We start from the raw sequence: 22581 nt of genomic DNA on the forward strand, positions 1-22581 counted from the left end.
CATACATCATAATTGCCTTTATTAAAACAGGAAACTTCTTCAACAATCCCTTTCTATTTTAAGTATCTCTGGTTGGAGAGTCCCTCCCCCCCGCAAAAAAAATCAGTTTAGCTGGAGATGTCACGCAGATTGAAATAATTTCTGCCTCTCCAGTATTAGTGCTGATCCGTGATTAGTTGCTGAAGGCAACAATTGTAGGAGAGGATCTGTTTCAATGGAAAAAAGCTTTGTTTGACGAAGTGGAAATTCAGTCTAGCCCATAATGAGGAGGTAATTCAGACACCATGTCTTTTGTCTGTGGAGGGCACTGAGTGCCAAAGTGGATGTTTTGCATGGGGATGTACTCAGGCATGCAAACTGACTGTTAGTTAACTTGTAATCATTAACAGCATTTACTGGATTTGAACTCTTTCCACTTTAAAATGCTACATATGCTTTTAAGGAAAACCCAATAGCTCTGTGTCGCCCTTTGAAAGTTGCAGCTTGTCTTTATTCCTCCATATTGCTTTTTTTTTACTCAGTTTAATAATAAAATAAATAATTTCTGAAGCTGAATAATTACCTCTTTAGAGCTCAACATTTTTTTTTATTAATATTAAGTGGATAGGTCAAATTGTATTGCTCTTTTCACTTGCCACTATGCAGATGTCCTCTGATATTTATCACATATCTTTTCAATCACAATTTTCGTATGTTATTCTGGGGGATAAACTGGAGCTCAGAATTCAGTTAAGAATTTATCTTAATCGTTTTTCATCAGAAGCCAAGATTCTTGATTTGAGAATTTTACTTCATGTTAAGTTCAATGAGATTTTTATTGTTTTTGTTTTTTGTTTCTTTATAAAAATGGAACATGCAAAATCCTGGATATTACTGAATTTCTGACCTATGGCTGGGGGAAGTTGGATTTTTCTCATGCTCACTTTTTCCTTGAAGGGCTAAACTTCTGAGGACTTCATCCCTTGAGTGCACACCATAGCATGAGGCTGCAGTAACATGCTTCATCCTCTCAACAAGAGGCTGTGGTACATCACAGATGTTATTCTTTGGCCCGAAAGTGTAGCTTACAGAGTAGAGTGTACAAGGAAAATGATTTACAGTTTCCCTGGGGCTCTGCAGGGGCACTTCCAAAACCAAATATCCGATATGAAGGAAAAAGTATATTTTATAGCCATTTACACTACAGTTACACTGTATCGTTTGGTTTCCAGCTCTTTTTTTCTTTTAAGCATTTCCATGCTTTCACCAGCAGAGAAGCTGATGAGGAATTTGAGAACGGAAATTACGTTCAGCAGAACTAATGTGATAAACAACCCTCCCGTCACCTTCCTCATGATGACATCTTGGACACTATTTTAGAAGATCACTGTGATCAAATTATCCTGTTATATACAGGTTATTGCTGTACAAGAGAGAAAAAAATTACAACATGTAAATACCTTCTCCATGTAACAAAAGGGTTGACAAAGTATTACTTGAGCATATACTGTTGACATGGTATCGCTGGTTTTCCTTCTGAAAATAATGCTTTACCTGAGGTCTTCTGAGGTCAGAAAGGTGACTATGTCCACAACTTAAGTTCTGCCTGGTGAATTTAGAGTCCTCCCAACTATAGCTGTGGTAACTTGCTGGATTTTTCATCTTGAAATTGTGTTTCTAAATAGAAAATGCACCCGGGAGCAGGAATACGGTACTGTCTGGTCACCTGCTCCTGGTTTCTTGCTGCACTTCAGCTCCTGCCCCATCTCCTCACTTTTAGTGTGTCCAGATTCACAGAACAACCTACTAAGGTATCTGTGAAATTAGATTTTGGTTTTGAAATAGACATACTTTAAGAGAAGAACAGAAGTGTGTCGTGATAGCTAGGAACATTGTATGTTCACTTAATATTTCCTGGGCTTATTCAGAAGTCTAGTTTTCCAGAAATATAAAGCAGGGCTGTTAAAACACAAAGCTCAGGCAACGTTAAGTTTACACAAAGCAGGATGTCTGTAAGATCACGCTGAAAGGCGTGCTCAAAAAGAAAACCTTGATGCACCTGGAATTTGAAGTTGACAGCCCCCTAATTACCCCACTTTTGTTATGCATAAGAGCACAATGGAAGTCTTTCTTTTCATGTCTGTTCCTAACAATTAATTTTCTAGAAATGCGCTCACCTGCGACTGGCTTGCCAGACAGATTCAAAGCCCTACTACACGAGCAAGCTATGGTGGTGTGGGATTATCCTCCTGGGGCTTGGAGAGGTGGGGAATTTCACAGCCTACGGACTTGCCCCCGCTGCCCTTGTCGCTCCGCTAGGATGTGTATCTGTCGTAGGTGAGATGGTTTGCCTCATTTTGCTTGGGTAGTTGCTGTAATCAAACACTACTTTGTGATCTGAGGAACAATACCAGAGGAACTGCAGCAGAAACACGAGAGAAAAAAGTGCTAATGTTATGGTTTGAAAAGAAATGATTCATATAATTACATGGCCTGACAGTCAAACACAAACCCTGTGCTTAACTTGGACACCTTCTAATATCTATTTTTCGCTATAGCTTTGTCTTTTGTTGCCTGTGGTGTGCCAGTACCTGCAGGTTGTTCACCTGCTCCCAACCAACATTGCCACCATGTGAACCTTGCGGCCCTGCAGCCCCACAAATGGGCCCAAGTCCTGATGGCTCTGCAGGGCTCCGCTCTGATCCCAAGAGCTGACAATGTGTTTCTGATGCTGTTGTCACTCCAGGCAGACTCTCCTGATCCTCCTTGCCCCCCTCCATGCTTTATGTTGACGCAGGCCAGCTCACTTGGCTCTGTCCTCACACTGCTGGCGGGTGCCCATGCCCGCTGGCACACCTGGGTCCCCACACTGCAGCCACTTCTGCAGAGAAAGGCCTCTTAGCAGAGCTGCAGAAATTTTTACTTCATTAAATCACTGTTTTCTTCAGATTATTTTTCAGTACCCTTACTATGAACAAAGAGTCTATTCTGCTACCTCAGGTAGCAGCATGTGATCAGAAGGACCTAGAAATTTTCTCAAATTTTTAGTTTATTTATGGACATTAACCAAGTTGTTCACTTGTTCCCTTGCCTACCGCTTGCAGATCAGTTGGTCTTCACTATAGTTGTTTCTGTATTTAGAACTTATTCCTATATCTAGAACTTACCTGATATCATCTTACTCTTCACTATATGTTGTTACTAGAACAATTTTATTTACAGCTCTGTAAATAAAAATAGACATGATGTCCTTTCTTTTGACAAAGAAACATATTTTAAAATAGGTTATCATCTCATGCCAATGTCAAACAGTACACAGGGCAATATTGCAGAGAGCTGTGAAAATAGGAATTCAGGGTGCAGCTGTGACCCTTAATTCTATCACCTCACATCCAAAATTGAAACATTCAGGGCTGAGATATCACAACAGTTCTGAATATACTCCTTTGTATATATACTCCTTTGTCCTTCTGAAGCTCCTTTGATTGCTTTTGACAAGCAATAGCATGTCATAGCCTGCCTCTAGCTGCCAGTTTCATATTTGCAGTAGCCCAGGGTAAGTGATACTGCATGGGAGAGTAGGAAAAAGGAATTTTCTTCCCTGTGGATTAGAAGGATGCAGTCAACCATGTATGGGTGCAATTTAACATAGAGGTAGTATGGGAAGGAAAGTACAGACAATATATTCCAACCCATAATGTTAAATTATTACATAAATTTAAGGACTTTCTGAGCTACTGTAGTTCACTATCCTAAGAAGGGTTTCTAAAAGAAAATGTAAATGAGATTAAAATGTAAATTGGACATGATATATCCCAATGTAAATCTGTTGACCAAACTGAATAAAATGCAAATATATAAAGCTAGCAAGAAGAAATAAAAAATAGTGAGATGGAAAAAAATTTCATTGGTTATTAAACTGCTGCAGGGAACAGGTCATATTTAGGGTTGATTTTTATCTTGGCAGATTCTTTCTTCCCTGTGTTTGCAATATATGAAGAAATGTTGCATCTGTTTCTTCTGTTCTGTTTCCCCTTACCTCTATTAAATATCAATAAACCATTTTCATAAGTGTTATATTTTATCAAAACTCCTACTCACTTTTCTTTTTTTTTTTTTTGGCTGAACCAAAATGCTTATCCTGGAAGACCCCAAAAAGCACTTCAATAACTTATATTCCATTCCCATATATCAGCTGACAGTATCCCTTTCATAGCCCAAACAATAGAAATATCTGAAATTGTATTTAGTCTAGCAAACATTCCCTTAAGGAAAGGAAAGTAAAAAAAATATGTAGACAGCCAAATACAGCACTGTTGTAGTAACACTTTCTACAACTAGATACTTTTCTGTTTTCTGAAATTACAGCTAGAGAGAGAACATCCTCTTAATTTTAGAGCAGTTTATCATTTGGGGCAGTGACAAGTTGACCAAGACACACACATGTCATCTGCTAACAGCTTTGCAACTGATAGCTTAGGCAGCAGGTCTTCTGATTCCAAAGATAAAGATTTTTTTCTCATTGAGAAGTGACCTCTCCTAGGTGGCAGAGAATGGGATTTGAGCATTCTGCTTGGCTGTTGATTTGAAGTATTGTTGAATGACCATCTTTTCGCAAGTTAAACTTTAAAACTAAGGAAACAAGAGTTGATAGCAAACTCCATGTGTATGTCTAAGTTTTGATTCAGTCTTTCTTATTTTTCTTTCCAAACTTCATGTCAACAGACATGAAATGATAAGCAATGTGTTTTTACATTTTGAGACTATAGGGGATGAATCAGTTTTTTACATTGGGTACTCAGCATCTCATAGCTGTACAGTGGGGGAGATCTCCACTGTGCCCACTAATCTTTCTGAACCTCTCTATGACTGCTTCTCGGGTCTGCATGGAAACTTCCCTTTGCTTGGAAACCATAGTGTAGCGAGAGGATGAAGCACATTTGAGTTTTATCCCAGAACGGATCTGAACTCTACCCACCATGAATCAGACCTCCTAGTTGGGAAGCATCCCTGAGTTCTAAAATAGATGGAGCCAGCATCTATTAAGCTCTGCTACCACATTTAACTGCAGTCCAACCGAATTTTGCATTGAACATGGTATCAATTAAACAGTGAAAAAATTGTGCCTCATTCTATTGAGCCGGGTACTGGTGTTGGATGTTTTAGAAAGAATCCATCACCACAGACCATAAATTGGCACCATACCAGAATCTTTTTTTTCCTTAGAATTTAGCTATGAAGACTATATTTTTTCTTTTTACACTGTAGAAGTATTTCTGTGTGTGGTTGCAATGATACAAGCTCTACATCTGTTCAGGGTTTTAAATAGTTCGAGAAGACAGTGGTTGTTTTCTCCAAGAGGAGAAATTAGTAAATTTCTAATTAAAAAATGGAGGAGTAATACGTTTGATGTGATCATAAAAAGCTTTTTATATTTTAAAATTAAAAATCATGTTTTACATGTAGCTTGAGTAATTTTAGACTTTTATGTTTTTTCCCCATCATTCTCCTATGTCTTCTCACAGAAATAAGTTGAAGAGGGAGTCAAAGAGAGGCTAGTGGTATCAGAGAGTGATATCACTTCTTACACAGTTTACACCATTCCACAGAGAGTTATTTTACACTTAACTCACTTAGATTGACATTATTGAGATCCCTTTGCATTCTTATATACTCTTTCTAACTAGCTGTGGGGCAATAAATTGCTTCACTCTGAAAACTGATATCCCTGATGGTACTTTAGGAAAAAGATTCTCAGATGTTCATGTAGAAATGGATTTCTCCCACTCAAGCTAATGTAACATCTTTTTGGTCAAAGAGCTTTGGATTTTGAGACCTCTGCTATGAATGAGAACTAAGAAACATTCACCAGACAGCTCTCATCACACCATTTTTAACTGCTTTATTAGTTCTTTTCTAGAAGATGCAACAAAAGGATGTTAGGTTTCAGGGTCCTTCTTTCTTTCTGTAGTATGTATGTTCTGTAATACAGTTTCCAAAATTACGGTCACCCTGATGGTTTCTCTTTTGAACGATTTCCTCATGCTAGAAAGATTACATCTTGGCGTGCAGAAGAGCTATCAAGAGGTCATGCACCAACTGATCCAAGTCTAATATCTTCCTTTGTATTTAGTGCACCATTATCTACCATATAAATTAAGAATAGGCTCAAGTTGTCAATTAGCTATGATGAATTTGCCCCCAGCTGTCACAGAGAGAGCTAGCTCTCCATTTAACTCTGATTAACTTGCAGGTATTCTTTAATTTTCTCCATTTTTTCTTGTTAATCATCCTCTGATACACAGCGCTGGCCTTGAAGTAAACCCAGATCTCACAAGTTCTAACAGCACCCATCCTCCTCCCACCTATCTGCCCTGTTCTCCCCCAGAAAACCTGGAGGAGATCAGCAGGTTTTTGGTCCTCAGGCTCTTCATCTGAGCCCCCTCTGTGGCTGAGATGGTACTTCTGAGACTTGGGCAGGATATGATGATGGAGGTTTAAATCGAAGGTCTTGGGGCAAAGAGATTCTCAGTCATGGTCTACATGCAGGCTGCACTGAGGGGACAGTGCCTGCAGCGTGTCCTGTCCTTATGCCCTGTAGTTGCCACCATTGCCTCTCATCACCATTGGTTGCCCACATGGCCCTTGGCAGAAGAGGGAGATGTTAGAGTCTACCCTAAAACTCTGAGTACAGCCCCATTCTCAGAACAAGATCCTTCCCTTCTGAACGTGCTTCACAGCCTTTCGCCTGTCGTTTGTATTTTTTCACCCCATCTCTCTTCTGGCAAACAACATTTACTCATGACCAGCCACCTCACTATCTCAGCCTTGCCTCCTGGTCCCACTATTAATGTACCAGCTTCCAGGTCCCCTCTTGGGGCAGATACTGATACATCCCCAGGAAGAGCTTCTCTCCAAAATCTGTGCCCAGGCTCACTGTGCATTTGGGCTGCAGCAATCCAATGAACTGCCCCATCATCTTCTGTGCAGACCTTCTCGACCAAGAGGCAGGAGATTTTTGCATGCATTTGAAGAAGGATTAAGGCATATCTAACTGCTTTTATATCGGGTCACTCTAAGATGTGCCCTTCTACAGGAGCAGGTTGCTTGTGATGTTGTTGCTGCTTGAGCACTCTTTAACAGGTTCAGTGCAAAATCAGCTGGGTTAAACTGCTTCGTATATTGGAGCAGCTCCTTGAATTGTGTAAAACAGCATAAATGCTTTGATTGAAGGTAAACTGATAGAAGTAGAAACATTAAACAGAAGTCTTTATATCATGACTAGCAAGCCTTTCATATTTCGTCTAGAGTGCTAGTGAAATGGATAAAAATTATTCTGCAAAATGTGTGACTTTAAATGCCTTTACCTAATTGCCATGACCTTAGCTTTGTTACTACTCAGTTTGGCTTAATGGAATGAATGTTTGAGGCAAACCTGCATTTTGTGCCACTTTATTGTACATGCCAGAAGCAGCAAAAATAGTCTGTGAGCATTTATGAGGAGCTAAAATTTATTATATAGATTTAAAATAGTAAAAATCCTAATCTAAGACTTGAAAAGGGGAAAAGGAAGAACATGTTTATACTGAAGACTATGGACATAAATTGTAGAGGAATTCTTTAGGGTAGTGCCTGACAACAAAACTAAGAATAAAGAGATGAGATTCATAAACAGACTGGGAATCAGGAAAACAATTTAAAAACAACATATACTTATTTATGAAATAGCTTTTGGTAGGAAAAATAATTGATGGACACTTTGTTATTCGAGTCTCCTAAGGCTGGATTGGACAAAATTTAGAAAATATCCTCTAAGGATCAGCATTTTAATGTGTACTTTCTGTCTTTAATTTATATTGTTCTTTATAATTTCTTTCCTAGAAAAACAAGCATGTAACAAGCCTAACTGCAGATTTCATGTCTAGGAGGCAGATGAGTTGTTTTGTGAGTTGGGACCCGACCATTCTGTTGGTAGAATACAAATTTTATACAATCCGTTTCTTCTATTTGTGCTAGAGAAAACCCACATATGGAGATAATCGCACACTATCACTCTCCTAGGAGATTCAGCTTCTGACAAAGCTATGTGTAGCACCACTACAGCCCTCCCTTATGAAGCACTTAATTGTATATCATGCAGAAAAAGAACACTTTCTACCATTTCTTTCCATTAAAATTGGGATTCATGTGCTGCAGTAATAGAGAGCTAATGAATACAAAACAGCCTGCTTTATGTTGAAGCATGAGAAGACAAGAATGTTTGAAAAAAAAAAAAGCTCCAGATAAACTGATCTTTTTGCATTTTCTACCCAATAGTTATTTATCATAATTTCGATATTGTATCAAGTCATAATAGTTTTCATTTGAAATTTTAATTCTGTACTTCCAGATGAAGAGTTCCATGAGCCTTCAGAAATGGACATATTGATAGAGCTATTTTACAGACTTCTTACTTTGTGGGTGTTGATATGATCATGCAATCAAGATAAGAAATGAATGTAAAGATTGCTTTAGGACGTGTTTTAATTTGTGCAGTCCTCATTTGTGCAGGCTTGGTTCAGTACTCAGTTTAATACTTAACAGAAAGTCTCCCAAAATGTTCTGTCCCACTCTAGTTATAGCAGGGTTTCAATAGGAATTGGATCTGTGCCTGTTTTTGAAAGTTTTACTTTAATAATTAGTTAAAAAGCTAAAAATGTTCTGAGAGCGTACAAGCCTCCTCACACAAATCAGGATGCTGTCCTTGCCTCAGTGACATGCAGGCTGACAGACGCAGGGTTGTGCATGTGTGGTATTCCCAAACCAGTGACTCAAAACCAACAAGATTTTAAGACAATTATAAATTGCTTGTTTTATTGCCAAGCTCCTGAGAGCTTACACTTTGACACAATATTTTCTGTATTACTATATTTTTGAATTCTATTGCTGACCAATTAAAAAATAATCAGAGAAAATTTCTCACTTGGGCGGATCTCAATCTCCCAAACTGTCTATAGCTTTTTAAAAAGAAACAGGCAAACTAGTGAACATTTGCAAACGCATGTTAATACCTTTCAGCCAAGCAATTTGCCCCCTTCCTCTGTGTATTCACCCATAGAACTGAACATAATGTTCAATGGTTTATTTTCCACATCTGCAGTAATGGTGGAGGAGAAGGATGCATGCGGCTCCCATGAAAGAGTGGGAAGGAGAGGACCCTGGCATGGGGAAGGGGAAATTTGGGGCTGGCTGGCTGGAAGTTAGACACAGGCCACCTCAGTCAGGCGAGGAAGAGGCTGGCTAGGGGCAAAGTGCAAGGGTATGAAGACCTTGTGTTGAAACAAAGTTGTGAAGGGTCTGGGGAGCAGAGCACGAGCATTTTAGCAGGGCTGCTTTTAGGAGCTGAATCGGGGACGTAGGAAGGGCTTTGATTTGTACATCTGGTGTGCTAAGCAGTGGTCGCTGGCTGTCCACTTCCTCTTCTGCCATGGCTTCATCAGATCATAGGCTTGAAGGAACCTCAGGAGGGCCTTAGTGCAAACCTGTCTTAAAGCAAGGAGGCCACCACACCACAGAAGAAATGCAGGGAGAAGTGTTTGTCATCTAGCATGTTGGTTTAAACTGACTTTTCTGCAGAGATTAATGTTTTAAGCAGCTAGACCCATCTGAGACTGTAGGTTGGAGCTCTAAAGAGTATTAGGAAGTGGGGCAGAGCAGCTGTGAGGGCACCCGTGTTTCTCTCCATTTTGCTCCCTGTTGTCTCTCTTTGACGATTGCAGAAAAGAAAACACCAGACCTGCAGATGGCAAGGCGAGTGCCATCCTGCAGTGCACTCCTGGGACTCTTTTTATTCCCCTTCTCCTCCAGCCCAAGGCTTCCAGAGAACTACCCTATACATGATCTGCTCTTGATTCCTCTCATTTACCCAGGCTCAGGCTGACTCTGCAAATTGGTGAGCGTAAAAGATGATTTGAAAGTCAAACTTACAAAGCTTAAAAGCAGAAAGTTACAAGCAAAAATTAAAATGTAGGCAATGTAAAACAACAAGGTGTTGTCTTGGTTGCACTTCAGTACTTGCTTAAAATTTAGTTCTGAGGGTGTTGTCAGTCTTCGCCAGGCTGCAGTGCAAGTCCCCTCTCTGTTCTCTGTAACTGTTCTCTGTTCTTTTGCTCTGCTCCTGATTTACTCTTCACTTCCACAGATGTGGCGTCTCGGAGGTTTATCCACAGAGACAGTTACCTTTTCTGTTCGAAGTCTCTCACTGGTTTCACTCTCCTCCCTTTCTGTTGCGCTTCTCCTCCTATTTCAGTTTCTGCCAATTCCTCCCATCCCAGATGGCCCTAATATGTGTTCCTAACACTGCTTCTATTTTTAGACTGTTCTACATATTACACATCATAAAAAGCATTAATTATGCATATATTCTGTTAAACTCATGATCCCTTGTGCATAACCAGCCATTTCTGGAGAAAGGGCTTGCCACATTTGAATGTATTATTAAAGTGGATGACAGATTGAATGACAATTTTCATTACATGGATGCATTCTGGACATGTTATAACCCTCCTGTGACTACTGCTATCTTCAGAGGCTGGATCCTTAGATTGCCTTATCACCCTGCAAGTGCTAGGCAATAGAATTAGGGGTGTAACTCACCTCATCCCACATGGGCACCCTGAGAGTCCTGACAACATGCTCAGACATAGGTACTCTGCTGAGGACATCTAAAGTTTGGTAAGATGGAAACTCACCATAACTGGTATAAAATTTGTAATAAACTGAGACCATTGAGTGTGAGAGCCCACATGAGGCCAATGGAAATGGCTGTGTGAAACCTTGTTCTTGTGAGCTGAAGGATCGTTGACCAAACTCTATGATTGTCTCCCAGAAGGCACTGGTGTCTCTTAGATCTATTTCAGTTCACCAGAGGAGAAGGCAGCCAGACCTTCCCAGGAGATGCTCAGCACTTAGCAGGGTCAAGTCTTGCATTCTTCTCATGTTCAATTTACTGTATTTATTAACACTGATGACAAGAGCATGGACTCAAAGAATAAAAATCGCTGAGGCCTCCATTCATTAAGCTACAGGTCTTTCTCATTATACTGACTGCTTGGGTGGGTGGTCTGAAATGGCATTTGAGAGTTATGATTGTAGGGAGACAGAGCAGTAATTCATTCCTGATCTTACTAGGGTGGCTGCTGCTCCTTTCCTGATTTTTCTTCTCTCTCTTTTCTAAAGTTAAGCAGCTCTGGTTGTACCAATGTTGCCTGGATACCAGTGTCATTTCCTCAGTAAAGTTATCGCTGCAACATGGTATAAGAAAATATATATAAGGAAAACTATGCCACTTAAGTAGCTTGCTTTCAGTGAGGCATTTTCAATTGCTTGTATTCATTTGGAGAGATCTCCATTACTCATCATACAGTTTAAATATATGATTTTCAGACTATGTCTGATTTTCTACTGATTGTGCAACACAGACATTATGGTGAATTCCAGATTTCTGTTTATGTCTTGATATGACCCTGTTTTGATTTATCTAGGATACATCTACTAGCTAACCACAAATTAACTTTTCCACGAAAATAACAGAGATACTAGGCAAGGACAACCACAAACAGCTTAAATTACTGTTAGAAGAATAAACGGAGAAGGTCGTTTCAGGCTCTTTCTCATCTTCTTCATGGTAGATGCTGTAATAAATGCTGGAATAGAGGTTTCTTTCCTGGCTGGCCAGCAGTCCAAAGCCCTTCGTTCCTGTTCAGCACATGTCCACACTGAGTTGCTCACCAGAAGTCCCATCTTGATCACTACTTCTACTCATCCCCTCCTGCCTTGCCAGAGGAGGTAGGATTAGGAGGTGGCACAAAGGTCAATACCAGGGCTGGGCAAGTGAAAGAGCTGACAGCCAAGAAATAGGAGCTTATTTCCAGTGCTCATTTTCATTTTATTTCCCTCTCACAAATCACTCCAGAAAGTTGTGCTACCGCTATGGTACACACAAGAGCTTCTTCACCTGCCTGTTTGCAGACATCATGACCAGTCTTCGTTCATACTAACTGTTGTGCTTTTGCAGCAGCTGTCTTCCTCTGGGCTGTACGTCTGTTGCTTTATTTCTAGGCTTCTACTACCAAAGGAAGCACAATTTAACCCTCTTTGCAAGGCAATTTGCCTTGATCAAGAGGTTGTGGAGTGTCCTTTTTTTGGAGATCTTCAAAACCTGCCTGGATGCCACCCTGTGCCACGTGCTCTGGGTGTCCCTACTGGAGCAGGGGGGTTGGACTAGGTGATCTCTAGAGGTCCCTTCCAACCTCAACCAGTCTGTGATTCTGTGAAGTCCATATAGTTGAATTCACAGAAAAAAAAAAAATGGGGAGTGGATCAGTAGTGCTAAGCAGTTCCCAGGTTTCCTAGGATTTTCACATATGACTAAACCAGGTCAGTTAAAGCAGTGTCCGAGCGGGAGACAGGCAGTTAAGAGCCTAATGGGTGCATTTACGATGCTTTAAAACCTGAAAGTAGGTTGGTTGCCAGGACAGACTCCTGGCTTCTTATACCACAGGACAGTATGATAGCAACACCCAAGAGACATGTATGCTTCACCCACGTCAGCTTTTTGCTATAGCACTTGATATTCTATCGATTATGAAAGACATCCTTGTATCTTCCTTCTAGGTAGTGCATTTATTTCTGGCCTATTCCTAAAGGAGACGATGAGGGCTGCTGATATATTGGGTAAGTAAGCATTTGCTAATATGGGCATGTGTACTGCCATATGCTTAGCAAGCTGTAACTCTCACGCAGCCCCCCACACCTTCACACTCCCACTTCCCTGAGCAAGTGTTTTGAGGATGATACTTTAAAAATTGTGAGGAAGTGGCAAAACGAGGGAGAATTTTCAATACGTATGAAGATTGCACACCCAGATTCCCCTCTCTTATAACTCATTCTTTATGTGTCCTTACTGCTCAGATTTATTTTCATTGTCTATTTTTGCCTCTGAGGATGTATTTAGTATTATCTTCATGAGTACAAAGAAATTTTAATAAAACAATAGGACCTTTGAATTATTCATTCAAATAGAAGATATTTTTTCTTTCTGCATGATATTGCACAAAAATTGAAGCGCAATTAAAAATGACAACTTTGCTGTTGGTACTAATTTTGCCAGTTCAAAGAACAAATAATCATGTTGTTGACTTTTTTGTTGGGAAACAGCCTTTTCTGTAAAAGCATGTCAGCTTTTAGTCTGCATCCAAGATTTTTGTTGCATATCAAAACTGCCTTGCTTGAACATATTAATAGTGAAAGACAAGCAGATTTCAGGGTTTGGACTTTACACCAAGCTGTCTCAGCTGGGATAGTGCACCTGATGTTGCTGTGGGTTGCCTGCTTTACTGTGGGGTTCCTAACATTACTAGTCTTGGTTGTTGATACTCTAATGAGGACATTCCAGCTGTTCTCATGAATGCTTTGGAGAGATCTGCTCAGTATTGTTCCAGGAATACTATACAATATTTATTTAGGTTTGGGATCCAAGTTTGCCAGCTCAAGTGCTGCATTCAAAATCTGCCCCTCCTCCTCCTCCTCCCCCAACTGATCGTGTTTCCCTTATGGCCTTACACACTGTGGGTTGCTTTAAGTAGTGTTCAGCACTGATTTATTTTATTTCTGTGAGTTAGACTTTGCAAGGAGGATTTAACAATGTTGCTACATTCCATAGGAATGAGCTGTATGATGGGAAATATGGTGATGTTTTTGCAAGCACATAAATATAGAACAGTTTTGCTTTTCCAAAGGAACTGTGTGTGATAGCAGTGCCAGCAAAGCCCTCCGGATGTGCTTTGTTTTGTATTCCTAACCCTTGTATTCCATACTGATATACAGCTTTGCCAAGAATTTTTAAAGATTAGTTGAAAAAAAATTGATTAGCTAATATCTTCCTTAATCCAATACAGCTTATGAGCTCATGATCGGCTCACTTGTATCTAGATACCTCTGTGAACATCTGTGTTTGTCAGCTGGCTGTCCACGAGGCAGAACTTCCAGATTTTTATTAAAAGCACAATAAGGCAAGTTTGACCTTGAAAAAGGGCCCGGCAACCTGAAGGCTGAACAGTCTCTTGTAATTCAACCTTTTATAAAACAGTTCATAGGTCTGCAAATACAGCAGGGAGTGGCCAAAATGTTGGCTTCATGACAGCTTCACACAAGCGTTGGACTGGAACATATCTGTTGCACTTAAAGTTTCCAGGGCAGGTCCATAGCTGGTGCAGATCTCTGTGGTCACACTGACTTCGGAAGGGCTGTATTTATTTGCACTGTTTAATGATCCAGCTGTCTGCCTCAATAAACAAGTTGTCCTTTCAGTTTAGGATGAGTTTATGTGATCTGCTTTGTGACTACGAGGAATACACAGGATTGATTCTCCTTTGTCATGCACTTGGTGTTAGAATTGAGCTTACCTGGAAATGTGTTGCCCAATTGGAGCTCTAATTCATGAGTCTTTCCTGACAGCTTTCCCCTCTGATTTCCACAATCCTTTTAGTGTTTATTAAAAGTTATGCTAGGTAAGAATACCATTTCCTAAGCCCAGATCTGATGAAATGGACTAAAATTTTCTGCTACAAGCTATTTCCAAATGAGCTGGAGAGCAAAGACAGCTGTGATTATGCCTATTACCAAAGTAACATGTCTTTTCTTTACAGGAGGAACGCTGGCAGTAGCAGGAACATACTTGTTGGTGACTTTCACTCCAAATGTACCCCAAGAAATCACAGCAAAGAAAGTACAGAATTACTTAGTGAGCTGGCCTTTTGTGATATATGCGGTGAGTATTTAGATTGCAGTTCTCCTTAAATTAGAATAAATGGGGATCTTGCACTTTTTGCAACCTTATGAATTGGAGTCTGAAACTTGATCTGAAAGATAAATTGCTCCCTGTGTGGTTTTCAAAGGAGAAAGAGCAAGTCCCTGGGTCAGCAAGTCCCCATGCTGAAAATCTGATAAACCAAAAGATGCCTTTTAAGCTATGTGCCAAAGGAAAGTCACAGTTTTGCAGGACTGATCAGAAAGAAAATATTTTATTTTTTAATGGACTTGAGGGAAAGACTAAACATTGGCACTGGTTATACTTGCTATGTATGTGTTCATACCACGTTGTCTGTACGTACATCTAAATTATAGTGCTTTTCTGGAATGTGATAGAATAGTGGTTTTGAAAATTCGGCTATGCATCCTTCTGGTCATGCCACTCTGTTTTATTCCCCCATTGCTGAGTCTGGCCCAGAGGAGCCTTGCATGGAGTAGAGATGTGGAGAGGCTGCCTGCTTTGCTGACATCTGCTGTTAACCCAAACCCGAGTTTGAATTCAAACGCAAAAATTCTGCTCGATTGAAGTATCTGTATACAAACTTCAAACCCCATCCTGCTTCTTTGATGCATCTAATTAGCATCATGATCAAGACCAGAATGAGTAGGAAGAATTTCTCCCTCTCCCTCTAGAATGCTGAAAAGTTGTTCCTTCAGCTGAATATAGAAGATGCAGTATACGAACTTCAGAAATGTTGTTTTTCCCCAATGAAGTGCCTCACTTCGACTATATTATTAGTGCCCAGACTTTTTTCAGTAGGAAGTTCTCAAACTTTTCCTCAAAACCAACACTTTGCTGAAAAATTGCTTTTCCCAGAGGACATCTTTGACTTTGTTTCTGGAAAAGGCCATAAGAACACAGTTGAATGCCTAGGAAAACTGCTTTGTTCTTCCTAGGAAAGACTAAAAGAAGGTGGTAGGTAACCCCTAGACTGTCTCCTCACTTTCCCTGGCCTCAGCCAGTATCCAATTCTGCATTGGATACTCTCTACAGAGAGAGTAACTACACAGGAAGCCTTGTTGACTCCATCGCCATTAACACATTGCTTGATTTGTTCCTTTGATCCTTGGATTCATTTGTTTTGAGCTTGATGTCCAAAGAAGAAGGGGAAGGGAAAGCTACACAAAAGACTCAGATACCAGCCTGATTAGCCTGGCAGGCTGCTGGAATGTAAGACAAAACCTACTATAAACATGCTCTGGGCAGGGTACTAGCTCTTCATATTTGTTTGTGAATTGCCTAGCACAGGTTGGCTCCTGAGATATAAAAAGCACAGCAGAAGCTGCAGAGTTTCCAGCATAAATATATACAGAGAGGAGACAGTGCAGCAGTATAATGCAGTCCAACTTTCCAAAAGTAGCCCTGATGTGAGGTCTGCTGAGAAAGATAAATTCCCAATGGTACAAAGTGCTCTGTGTGGGTGATAAACCATGTCCAGGTGGCACTCCACTGACATCAGAGGAGGTCTACAAAAAACAGCCTGAATTTCCCACCGGAGGCAACTTTGACTCACTTCCTGAGCTTTTGCAGTAAATCATGTCTGAGCAAGAATGACTATCCTATCTTGCATTTTCTCTTTTGCTTATGTGCAGTTTTAGTCGCTACAGAGGATAAATTATAGATGAAGCTCTTAGGTTTCCCTAAACAGAGGAACATTGAGCTGTTAATATTTAATTTCTGTAAAATCAGGTTCAGAGAATTTCTGTTTTTCCTTCAAAGTGCCTGGAAGACCTAGAAGAATGCTCCTGGTTCATTGATCCCTATGATGCTGTTATGTCCTACAAAAACAATTGAGAGAGACGGTGGTATTTTGATCTGGTGCCTTCTGGTAATGCTTAGAAACATGGAAAACATAATGAATATAAAAATCTTGATGAGATGTGGGCTTGAATAAACAGTGGGCTTCAGTACAGACTAGTTGTCAGGTCAAGTTCCTTTAGTTCTTCTAAACAGAATACATGAAGCTGAGCTAATCTAAACACTTCTCCCTCCTGGAGTTTGCATTTAACACTGCCACTGCTATCAGCTGTGTGAGAGCACCTTTTTGGGAATTGCTCAGGACCCAATCCTGAAGCTGGGACACCCCAGAGGGATGCCCCTCTCCGTGGGATCCCACTAGAGCCACACATTCTGCTGGCAGCATGGCTCATTGCCATGGCCTCTCCCTTGCCTGGTGGCTCAAGGTGACCTGCAGGTGGGTCAGCAAGTGGCAGGGAACTGTAGCACCACAAATAGGGGAAGGACAGTTTAGTTGCTGGTGCGTATGAGGAGAGCGCTAATTGTTTGAATTTTGTGCTCAATGGGCAAGACTTGGTAGAGCTGGGTAAAGTTAAATTACAGCCATCAAAATCAAGCATCAGCTTCCTTGGCAAGTGTGTCCTCAGGACCACCTGTCCCCAGCTACACCACTGCTCTTAGAGGCTTCCCCAGGAGGTGGCCTCAGCCAAGCACACAGACCTGCCTGCCCCTTCCAGAGCCTGTTGTCAGGGGCTTCTTTATGTTCCCTGGCTGTTTACTTCCAGAAGCATGGTTTGGGTTTTTTTGTTGTTGTTTTTGGATTTTTTTTTTTGTTAGTTTGATTTGCTTTTAAGCAGAGAGAGGCCACAGTGGAGTTTTATGATAGCTCTTCAGCAAGAGAAGAGCCAATGACAGGGAGACTGATGAGGGGCTGGTGCACGGAGCCAGCAGCAGCAATGTGGATCTATTGAGGTTAATGGTGCTCTGCGCTCCCTTCTGCTCTTGGAAGTCATGGTGAAGTGCCAGAGCATGCAGCAAGCTGGAGGTGGCATGAGGTAGCATTTCTGCAGGTCCAGCAGTGCATGTCTGCAGCTACTAATATGACTCCTACCTTGCTTCCCAATTTAGACATGCTCACTGTTAACACTGTTGAATAAACCCGGAGAAGTTGGTGCAGCTCCTCTGTGCAAGACTGGAGCAAAAGCCTCTTTTCTATCCTATGGTGTCCCAGCTTTCACCTCTGGTTGCAAGCGTGGTGGGGAGAGAAGTCATTGTGAAGGGAGATGAGACCTGCATTTCATAACAGTTGCCAAGATTAGCCCAGAAATGCATTTGTTGAACTAATAGCAAAATATTTTTTATATGTAGGGCATGTTTGTAGAAAATAATACGCTTTTCTAAAATCTTGTGATCATTGGTTTCTTTGGGATTTCTTAGAGAAATGTGATATAGAAGCCAAATTTGTGTCCTGAGATGCAATTGCCTTTTGGTTGTCTTTGGGAACAAAGGATAATTATAACAGTAAATCAAAAAATAATTAAAGCATAATTATGTTCTGCTAGTGTTTTTGAACACTATTATATTGGGGGATCATTAGTGTGGCAGAGAAATTTAGTAGCTGACTTGGGCAGATGACTGCTTTCCTGGTGTGCTCTTTCTTCAAAAGGAGAAACTGGCTATGTTTCATTATATAACCACTAGTACTAACTGTTCTGTTGTTTAATTTGAAATTTTATCAGTGCAATAAATACGCAGATCTTTTTGATTCCAGTCCTGCCTCATGGCTATTGTTAGGCTAAGCATGGAGTGCTTAGCCCCGCAGCACCCTGGTAGGAGGCAGGCTGGAGACCTGTCTTCTTCCCTCTCAGGCACCTCCTCAGGTAAATGAGAGCAGAGCAAATATTTGTTTGGCAGTGGGCTGCAGTTTGCCAGCCTGGCAGACTCCCCAGCACCATCTCACTTGCCTGGTTTTCAGCCCAGAGCGAGGTCTGGTGGTGACAGAGCACTGGAACAGGCTGCCCAGAGAGGCTGTGGAGTCTCCTTCTCTGGAGATCTTCAAAACCCACTTGGATGCCACTCTGTGCCACGTGCTCTGGGTGACCCTGCGTGTGCAGGGGGGTTGGACTAGATGATCTCTAGAGGTCCCTTCCAACCTTAAGCATTCTGTGATTCTATGATTCTATGACTTCCACAGCTGGTAATAGCAGGGAGCTTTTGCTGAGCCGCTGCTGCTGAAATGGCACCACACTGGCAAAAAGCAAGAGTTACTAAGGGAATCTGCAAGGAGGCTTTTAATAGCAATTCTGTAAATTTAACCGTCAGTCATTGAGCTGTCAGATGGTATTGAGGGAGAAAATTTGGACTGTGTACAGTGTAAGTAAAGCTGCTTCAGCAACCGCAGATGTCCTGCGGCATGGTCTGCTGGTGTGTCGCTGAGCTTTTCCAGGTACTCCTCTGACAGGTAGCCAGTGATCTGAGAACCACCACGTGAAATAAATGCTCTTCCCCATTTATGTGTGGCAGCAGGTTTGAATAAAAAGACCGTGTTAAAGATTTTTTTGGTTAGAAGCAGGAAGAAGGGCAAAGAGCATGGCAAAAAGTGAGTTTGCATGTCACAGGGGTGGGCACTAGGAAAACCATCACTAAAGGGAGAGATGGCCATTCCCCCAGGTAAGTGCATCACTCTGGAGGGATTATAAATAGGAAATTTCTGTAAGAATTGTTTCTAGCAAACATGGGTGACTTTACTGGTACACTAAAATTATTCTTAATGCTACCAGCGAGAAAATAGATGAGCAAAAGGAAAAGAAAGAATAAATGCTTAAATTTAACTTACTCTACAATATAAAAGATATATGAGAATGGTTGTTTGAAAACTCAGTCGATTTGTGAGAAGGTTATTTTTTAGTCAAAATGCTTAATAGAGTAACTCTCACTTGAACTGTTAGAGCACAGTGGATGTGTGTGACATCTCAAAGACTTTGAATGAAGCATTTATTACATAACAGATCATAACTTTCTTCCTTTTCACTTCCAGATCATTGAAATAATCACATTCTGCATTCTCCTCTATTTTTACAAAAGAAAGGCTGTGAAGCACATTGTAGTTTTGTTAATGCTGGTAGCACTACTGGGTAAGAATATGTTATTCACTTTAATATTGCTGTCTGTTGCTTGATAATTCAGTCCCCCCTGCTAGTCCAGATCTGGCCATTCAAAGCTGTGTGGAGAGGAGCTGGAGGAGAATCCTTAAAAACATTTTCATTTAAATGATTTTACTGTGGTCCCTTTTCAAAAAGAAAAAAACAATTACTAAACACAGCTTCTATGCATATTGCTAGGACTGTTTCCTTTTACAGATTTGCTTAAATTAATATTCTATTGAAGCCTTTTAGAATAACACAAAAGTGGCAAAAATCAGTACTTTGAAACAGTGAAGTGAAGACCTTGTAGGCACTCTGTAAGTATATGCAGTGCTACAGTGTGACTGTCTGGAAACTTTTCTTTGAATTACCTGTGCCTGTCTGCATATGCAACTTACTGTGTTTCACCACTTTTTCAGAGGCATAACAAATATTCTGTGTGCCAGTGAAGTTTGTGTTCTGATTAATGTTGCTGTCAGAAAATAATCAATATTCAGAGAAACGGGGAAGATCATTTTCTAAGGCAGCTTCTAATAAAGTCAGATTTGAATCCATTTTGAAAAAAGGCAGGAGGTTATCTGTAAAGTTCTACTGCTTGCAGGATATATTATGAATTTGTTACCACTCCACATCTTCTCCTATCTTTGTCTTCATGGTTCTCCACAGAAACCCTCATGGGACACCATATTTATTTGATGATTGAGGTGAAAGGGGCTGAAACTGTGCCCCGATATCAATCCATTTTCCACTGAGTTCAGTGGGTACATGTATCAGCTTGCAAAAACTGAGAAAACATGTTTATGATGGCGCTGGTCAGAAATGTTTTGATAAAATGGAGTTTCAGTGGGGTTTGCCAGTTACACAATTTGGATTTAATGGAATATGATTTGTTAGTTGGATTTCACCAGATCCTTGCCTGGTTTATTACTCAGCTGATAAGGTTGGGCTTACAGATTTATCACTTTGGGACAGTCCACCTACTTAAATTCCCTGTCATCAGGAACATTAGGATCTGTAGCACTACGTTAGCCTTGAGGGATTTCCACACTCTCCACATGAGACATTTAAGAGCCCCCAGTGTCTTGCAGCTAAGTGTTTAACTTCTCTTGGTTTGCAGGACAGTGTAGGATGTGTGAGTTCAGCTAGGGTCTCAGATCCCACGTGGAACCTGGGAACTTTGGGAAAGCTCCCTTGAACTGCTCCCAGTTTTGGGCTCTGCCACCAGGAGCAGGAAAATGAGTGCTCCCAAGAATTCCAGGCTCTTGCTGTATAGTGGGGAGTGTAGTGGTGCCAGGATGGGTTTTCACTCCTGAGTGCTGCTGTTTTAGGCAGACTGACCATGAGGGCTGCCCCTGTTTACAGCAGAGCCACAATCTGAGGGAGCTCAGGAATCCGTCTGCACGGGTTGGGATGCGAGTTTCACTGTGGAGCCAGAGGCCCAGACACCTCCAACAGCAAAGAGATGCACAGGCTGCTCCAGACCCTTAGATTCCCCAGCAGAAACTAACTGTATTTGGTGGTCAGGTTGAAATCAACCCAAAAGTCACAAATTCAGTTAGTGGCTGCTGAGGTTTGGGTGAGCATATGCAGCTTCAGAAATAATGTGTCATTATTTCTGCTCTGTTAAAAAAGACACAGACAAACAAGTTCTGCTTCATGGGAACTTTTGAAATACTGACATTGCCCTCAAGCAGGAAATCCAGAACTGTGGCTGGCTCCAGTCCTGCAGCCTTCCTGGTGCCTGGCAGCCCCTAAACTAAAACTACCTTTAGTCCCCTGCTCTCTAACCCTTCTGCTGAGCAAAGGCTTGGGGAGCCTTTCTGGTTCACTAGGCCTGAGAGAAGGCCCAGGCACTTTGCTCTCCATCATCAGACACATTAACAGTCCTCGGAGAGCCCTGGCTACAAGAGTGGTGGACAACATTTGGGGGCTCTGTGCAGAAAATTCCTTTTGACAGCTTGTGTAGGCGAATTTCTGCCTTTTCTAACATTTGCGCTGATAAGTTCCTGGAAGAGGGTTTGTACTGATATAAATTAAATGTAGAAAAGCTTTTCTAAAAAGGATGCAACTTTTGTGTTTCATTGGATACAGAGTGATCTACTTTTATTATGAAGAAAATACAGAACTAATCGTAAAATTTGCAGACACTTTGCTTAGTACAAGCCTGCGAGTTGACTTGGTAAGAATCATCTTACCTCATGGGTATATATACTGGGAGTTATCATAAATTCAGTGGAGAAATTTCAGATTAAAATGGGATTTCTGAGTTTCCTGCTCCAACAGCTGGACAGTGACATCATTTGTCACACGAGCTTTGGGGAGGTCATTCTATTAGAGATAGCAAAACCATTTCGTATGTTTCAAAAACTATTCCAGGGCTAGTTTAACTAAAAGAACATCTTGCTTTTCAAAAAAGACTTATGCTTTCTTTTCTGATTTGTTAAAAATGTAGGGGATGAAAACTGCACTACCATCAGAAACAATTCTTTTGAAGCCCTTGCCCTCAAATGCACAGTTTAAAATACCATTTTTTACATGTAAATAGTATTTTAAGACAATAACTCCATCATCTTACAGTGCAACTCTCATTTTGGGGGTATTTTTTTTCTTTTCTCATATCATTAGTACCACTACTGTCCGCAATTTGGCATTACTTTGAGTACTACTTTGTTAAACAACTCCACCTATTTCAATTATGGTGCGAGAAGTGAAATGCTGATGATGAGCAAAGGTTGTCATTAAAGCTCTATGCCATGATTGTGAAGAGGATCATTATGCAGTTCTTAAACTCCCTCTGAACTTTTGGAATAGCTGCAAGAAAAATGCTTGGAATCAAATCCCCAGACCTGAATCCTTCCTTCTTCCCCCACC

General features: G+C 40.9%; 1 protein-coding gene and 1 long non-coding RNA gene across 2 annotated transcripts in view; one reads left to right on the forward strand and one right to left on the reverse strand.

The window, feature by feature from the left end:
* LOC148592825 (uncharacterized) overlaps window positions 1-22581 on the reverse strand; it is a 168496-nt gene that overhangs the window by 114969 nt on the left and 30946 nt on the right. The gene's annotated exons all lie outside the window — the stretch shown is intronic.
* Window positions 1-22581, forward strand: part of NIPAL2 (NIPA like domain containing 2) — a 48204-nt gene that overhangs the window by 17881 nt on the left and 7742 nt on the right. Inside the window, exons 3-6 of the mRNA XM_010226349.2 lie at window positions 2145-2316; window positions 12634-12693; window positions 14667-14788; window positions 19605-19701. Of these exons, the coding sequence (XP_010224651.2) occupies window positions 2145-2316; window positions 12634-12693; window positions 14667-14788; window positions 19605-19701 (451 nt within the window). The remainder of the gene's footprint in view (window positions 1-2144; window positions 2317-12633; window positions 12694-14666; window positions 14789-19604; window positions 19702-22581) is intronic.

Source organism: Tinamus guttatus, unplaced genomic scaffold (genome assembly GCF_059628265.1).
Source record: "Tinamus guttatus ecotype Peru unplaced genomic scaffold, ASM5962826v1 Tinamus_guttatus_pri_ptg000510l, whole genome shotgun sequence".
Lineage (NCBI taxonomy): Eukaryota > Metazoa > Chordata > Aves > Tinamiformes > Tinamidae > Tinamus > Tinamus guttatus.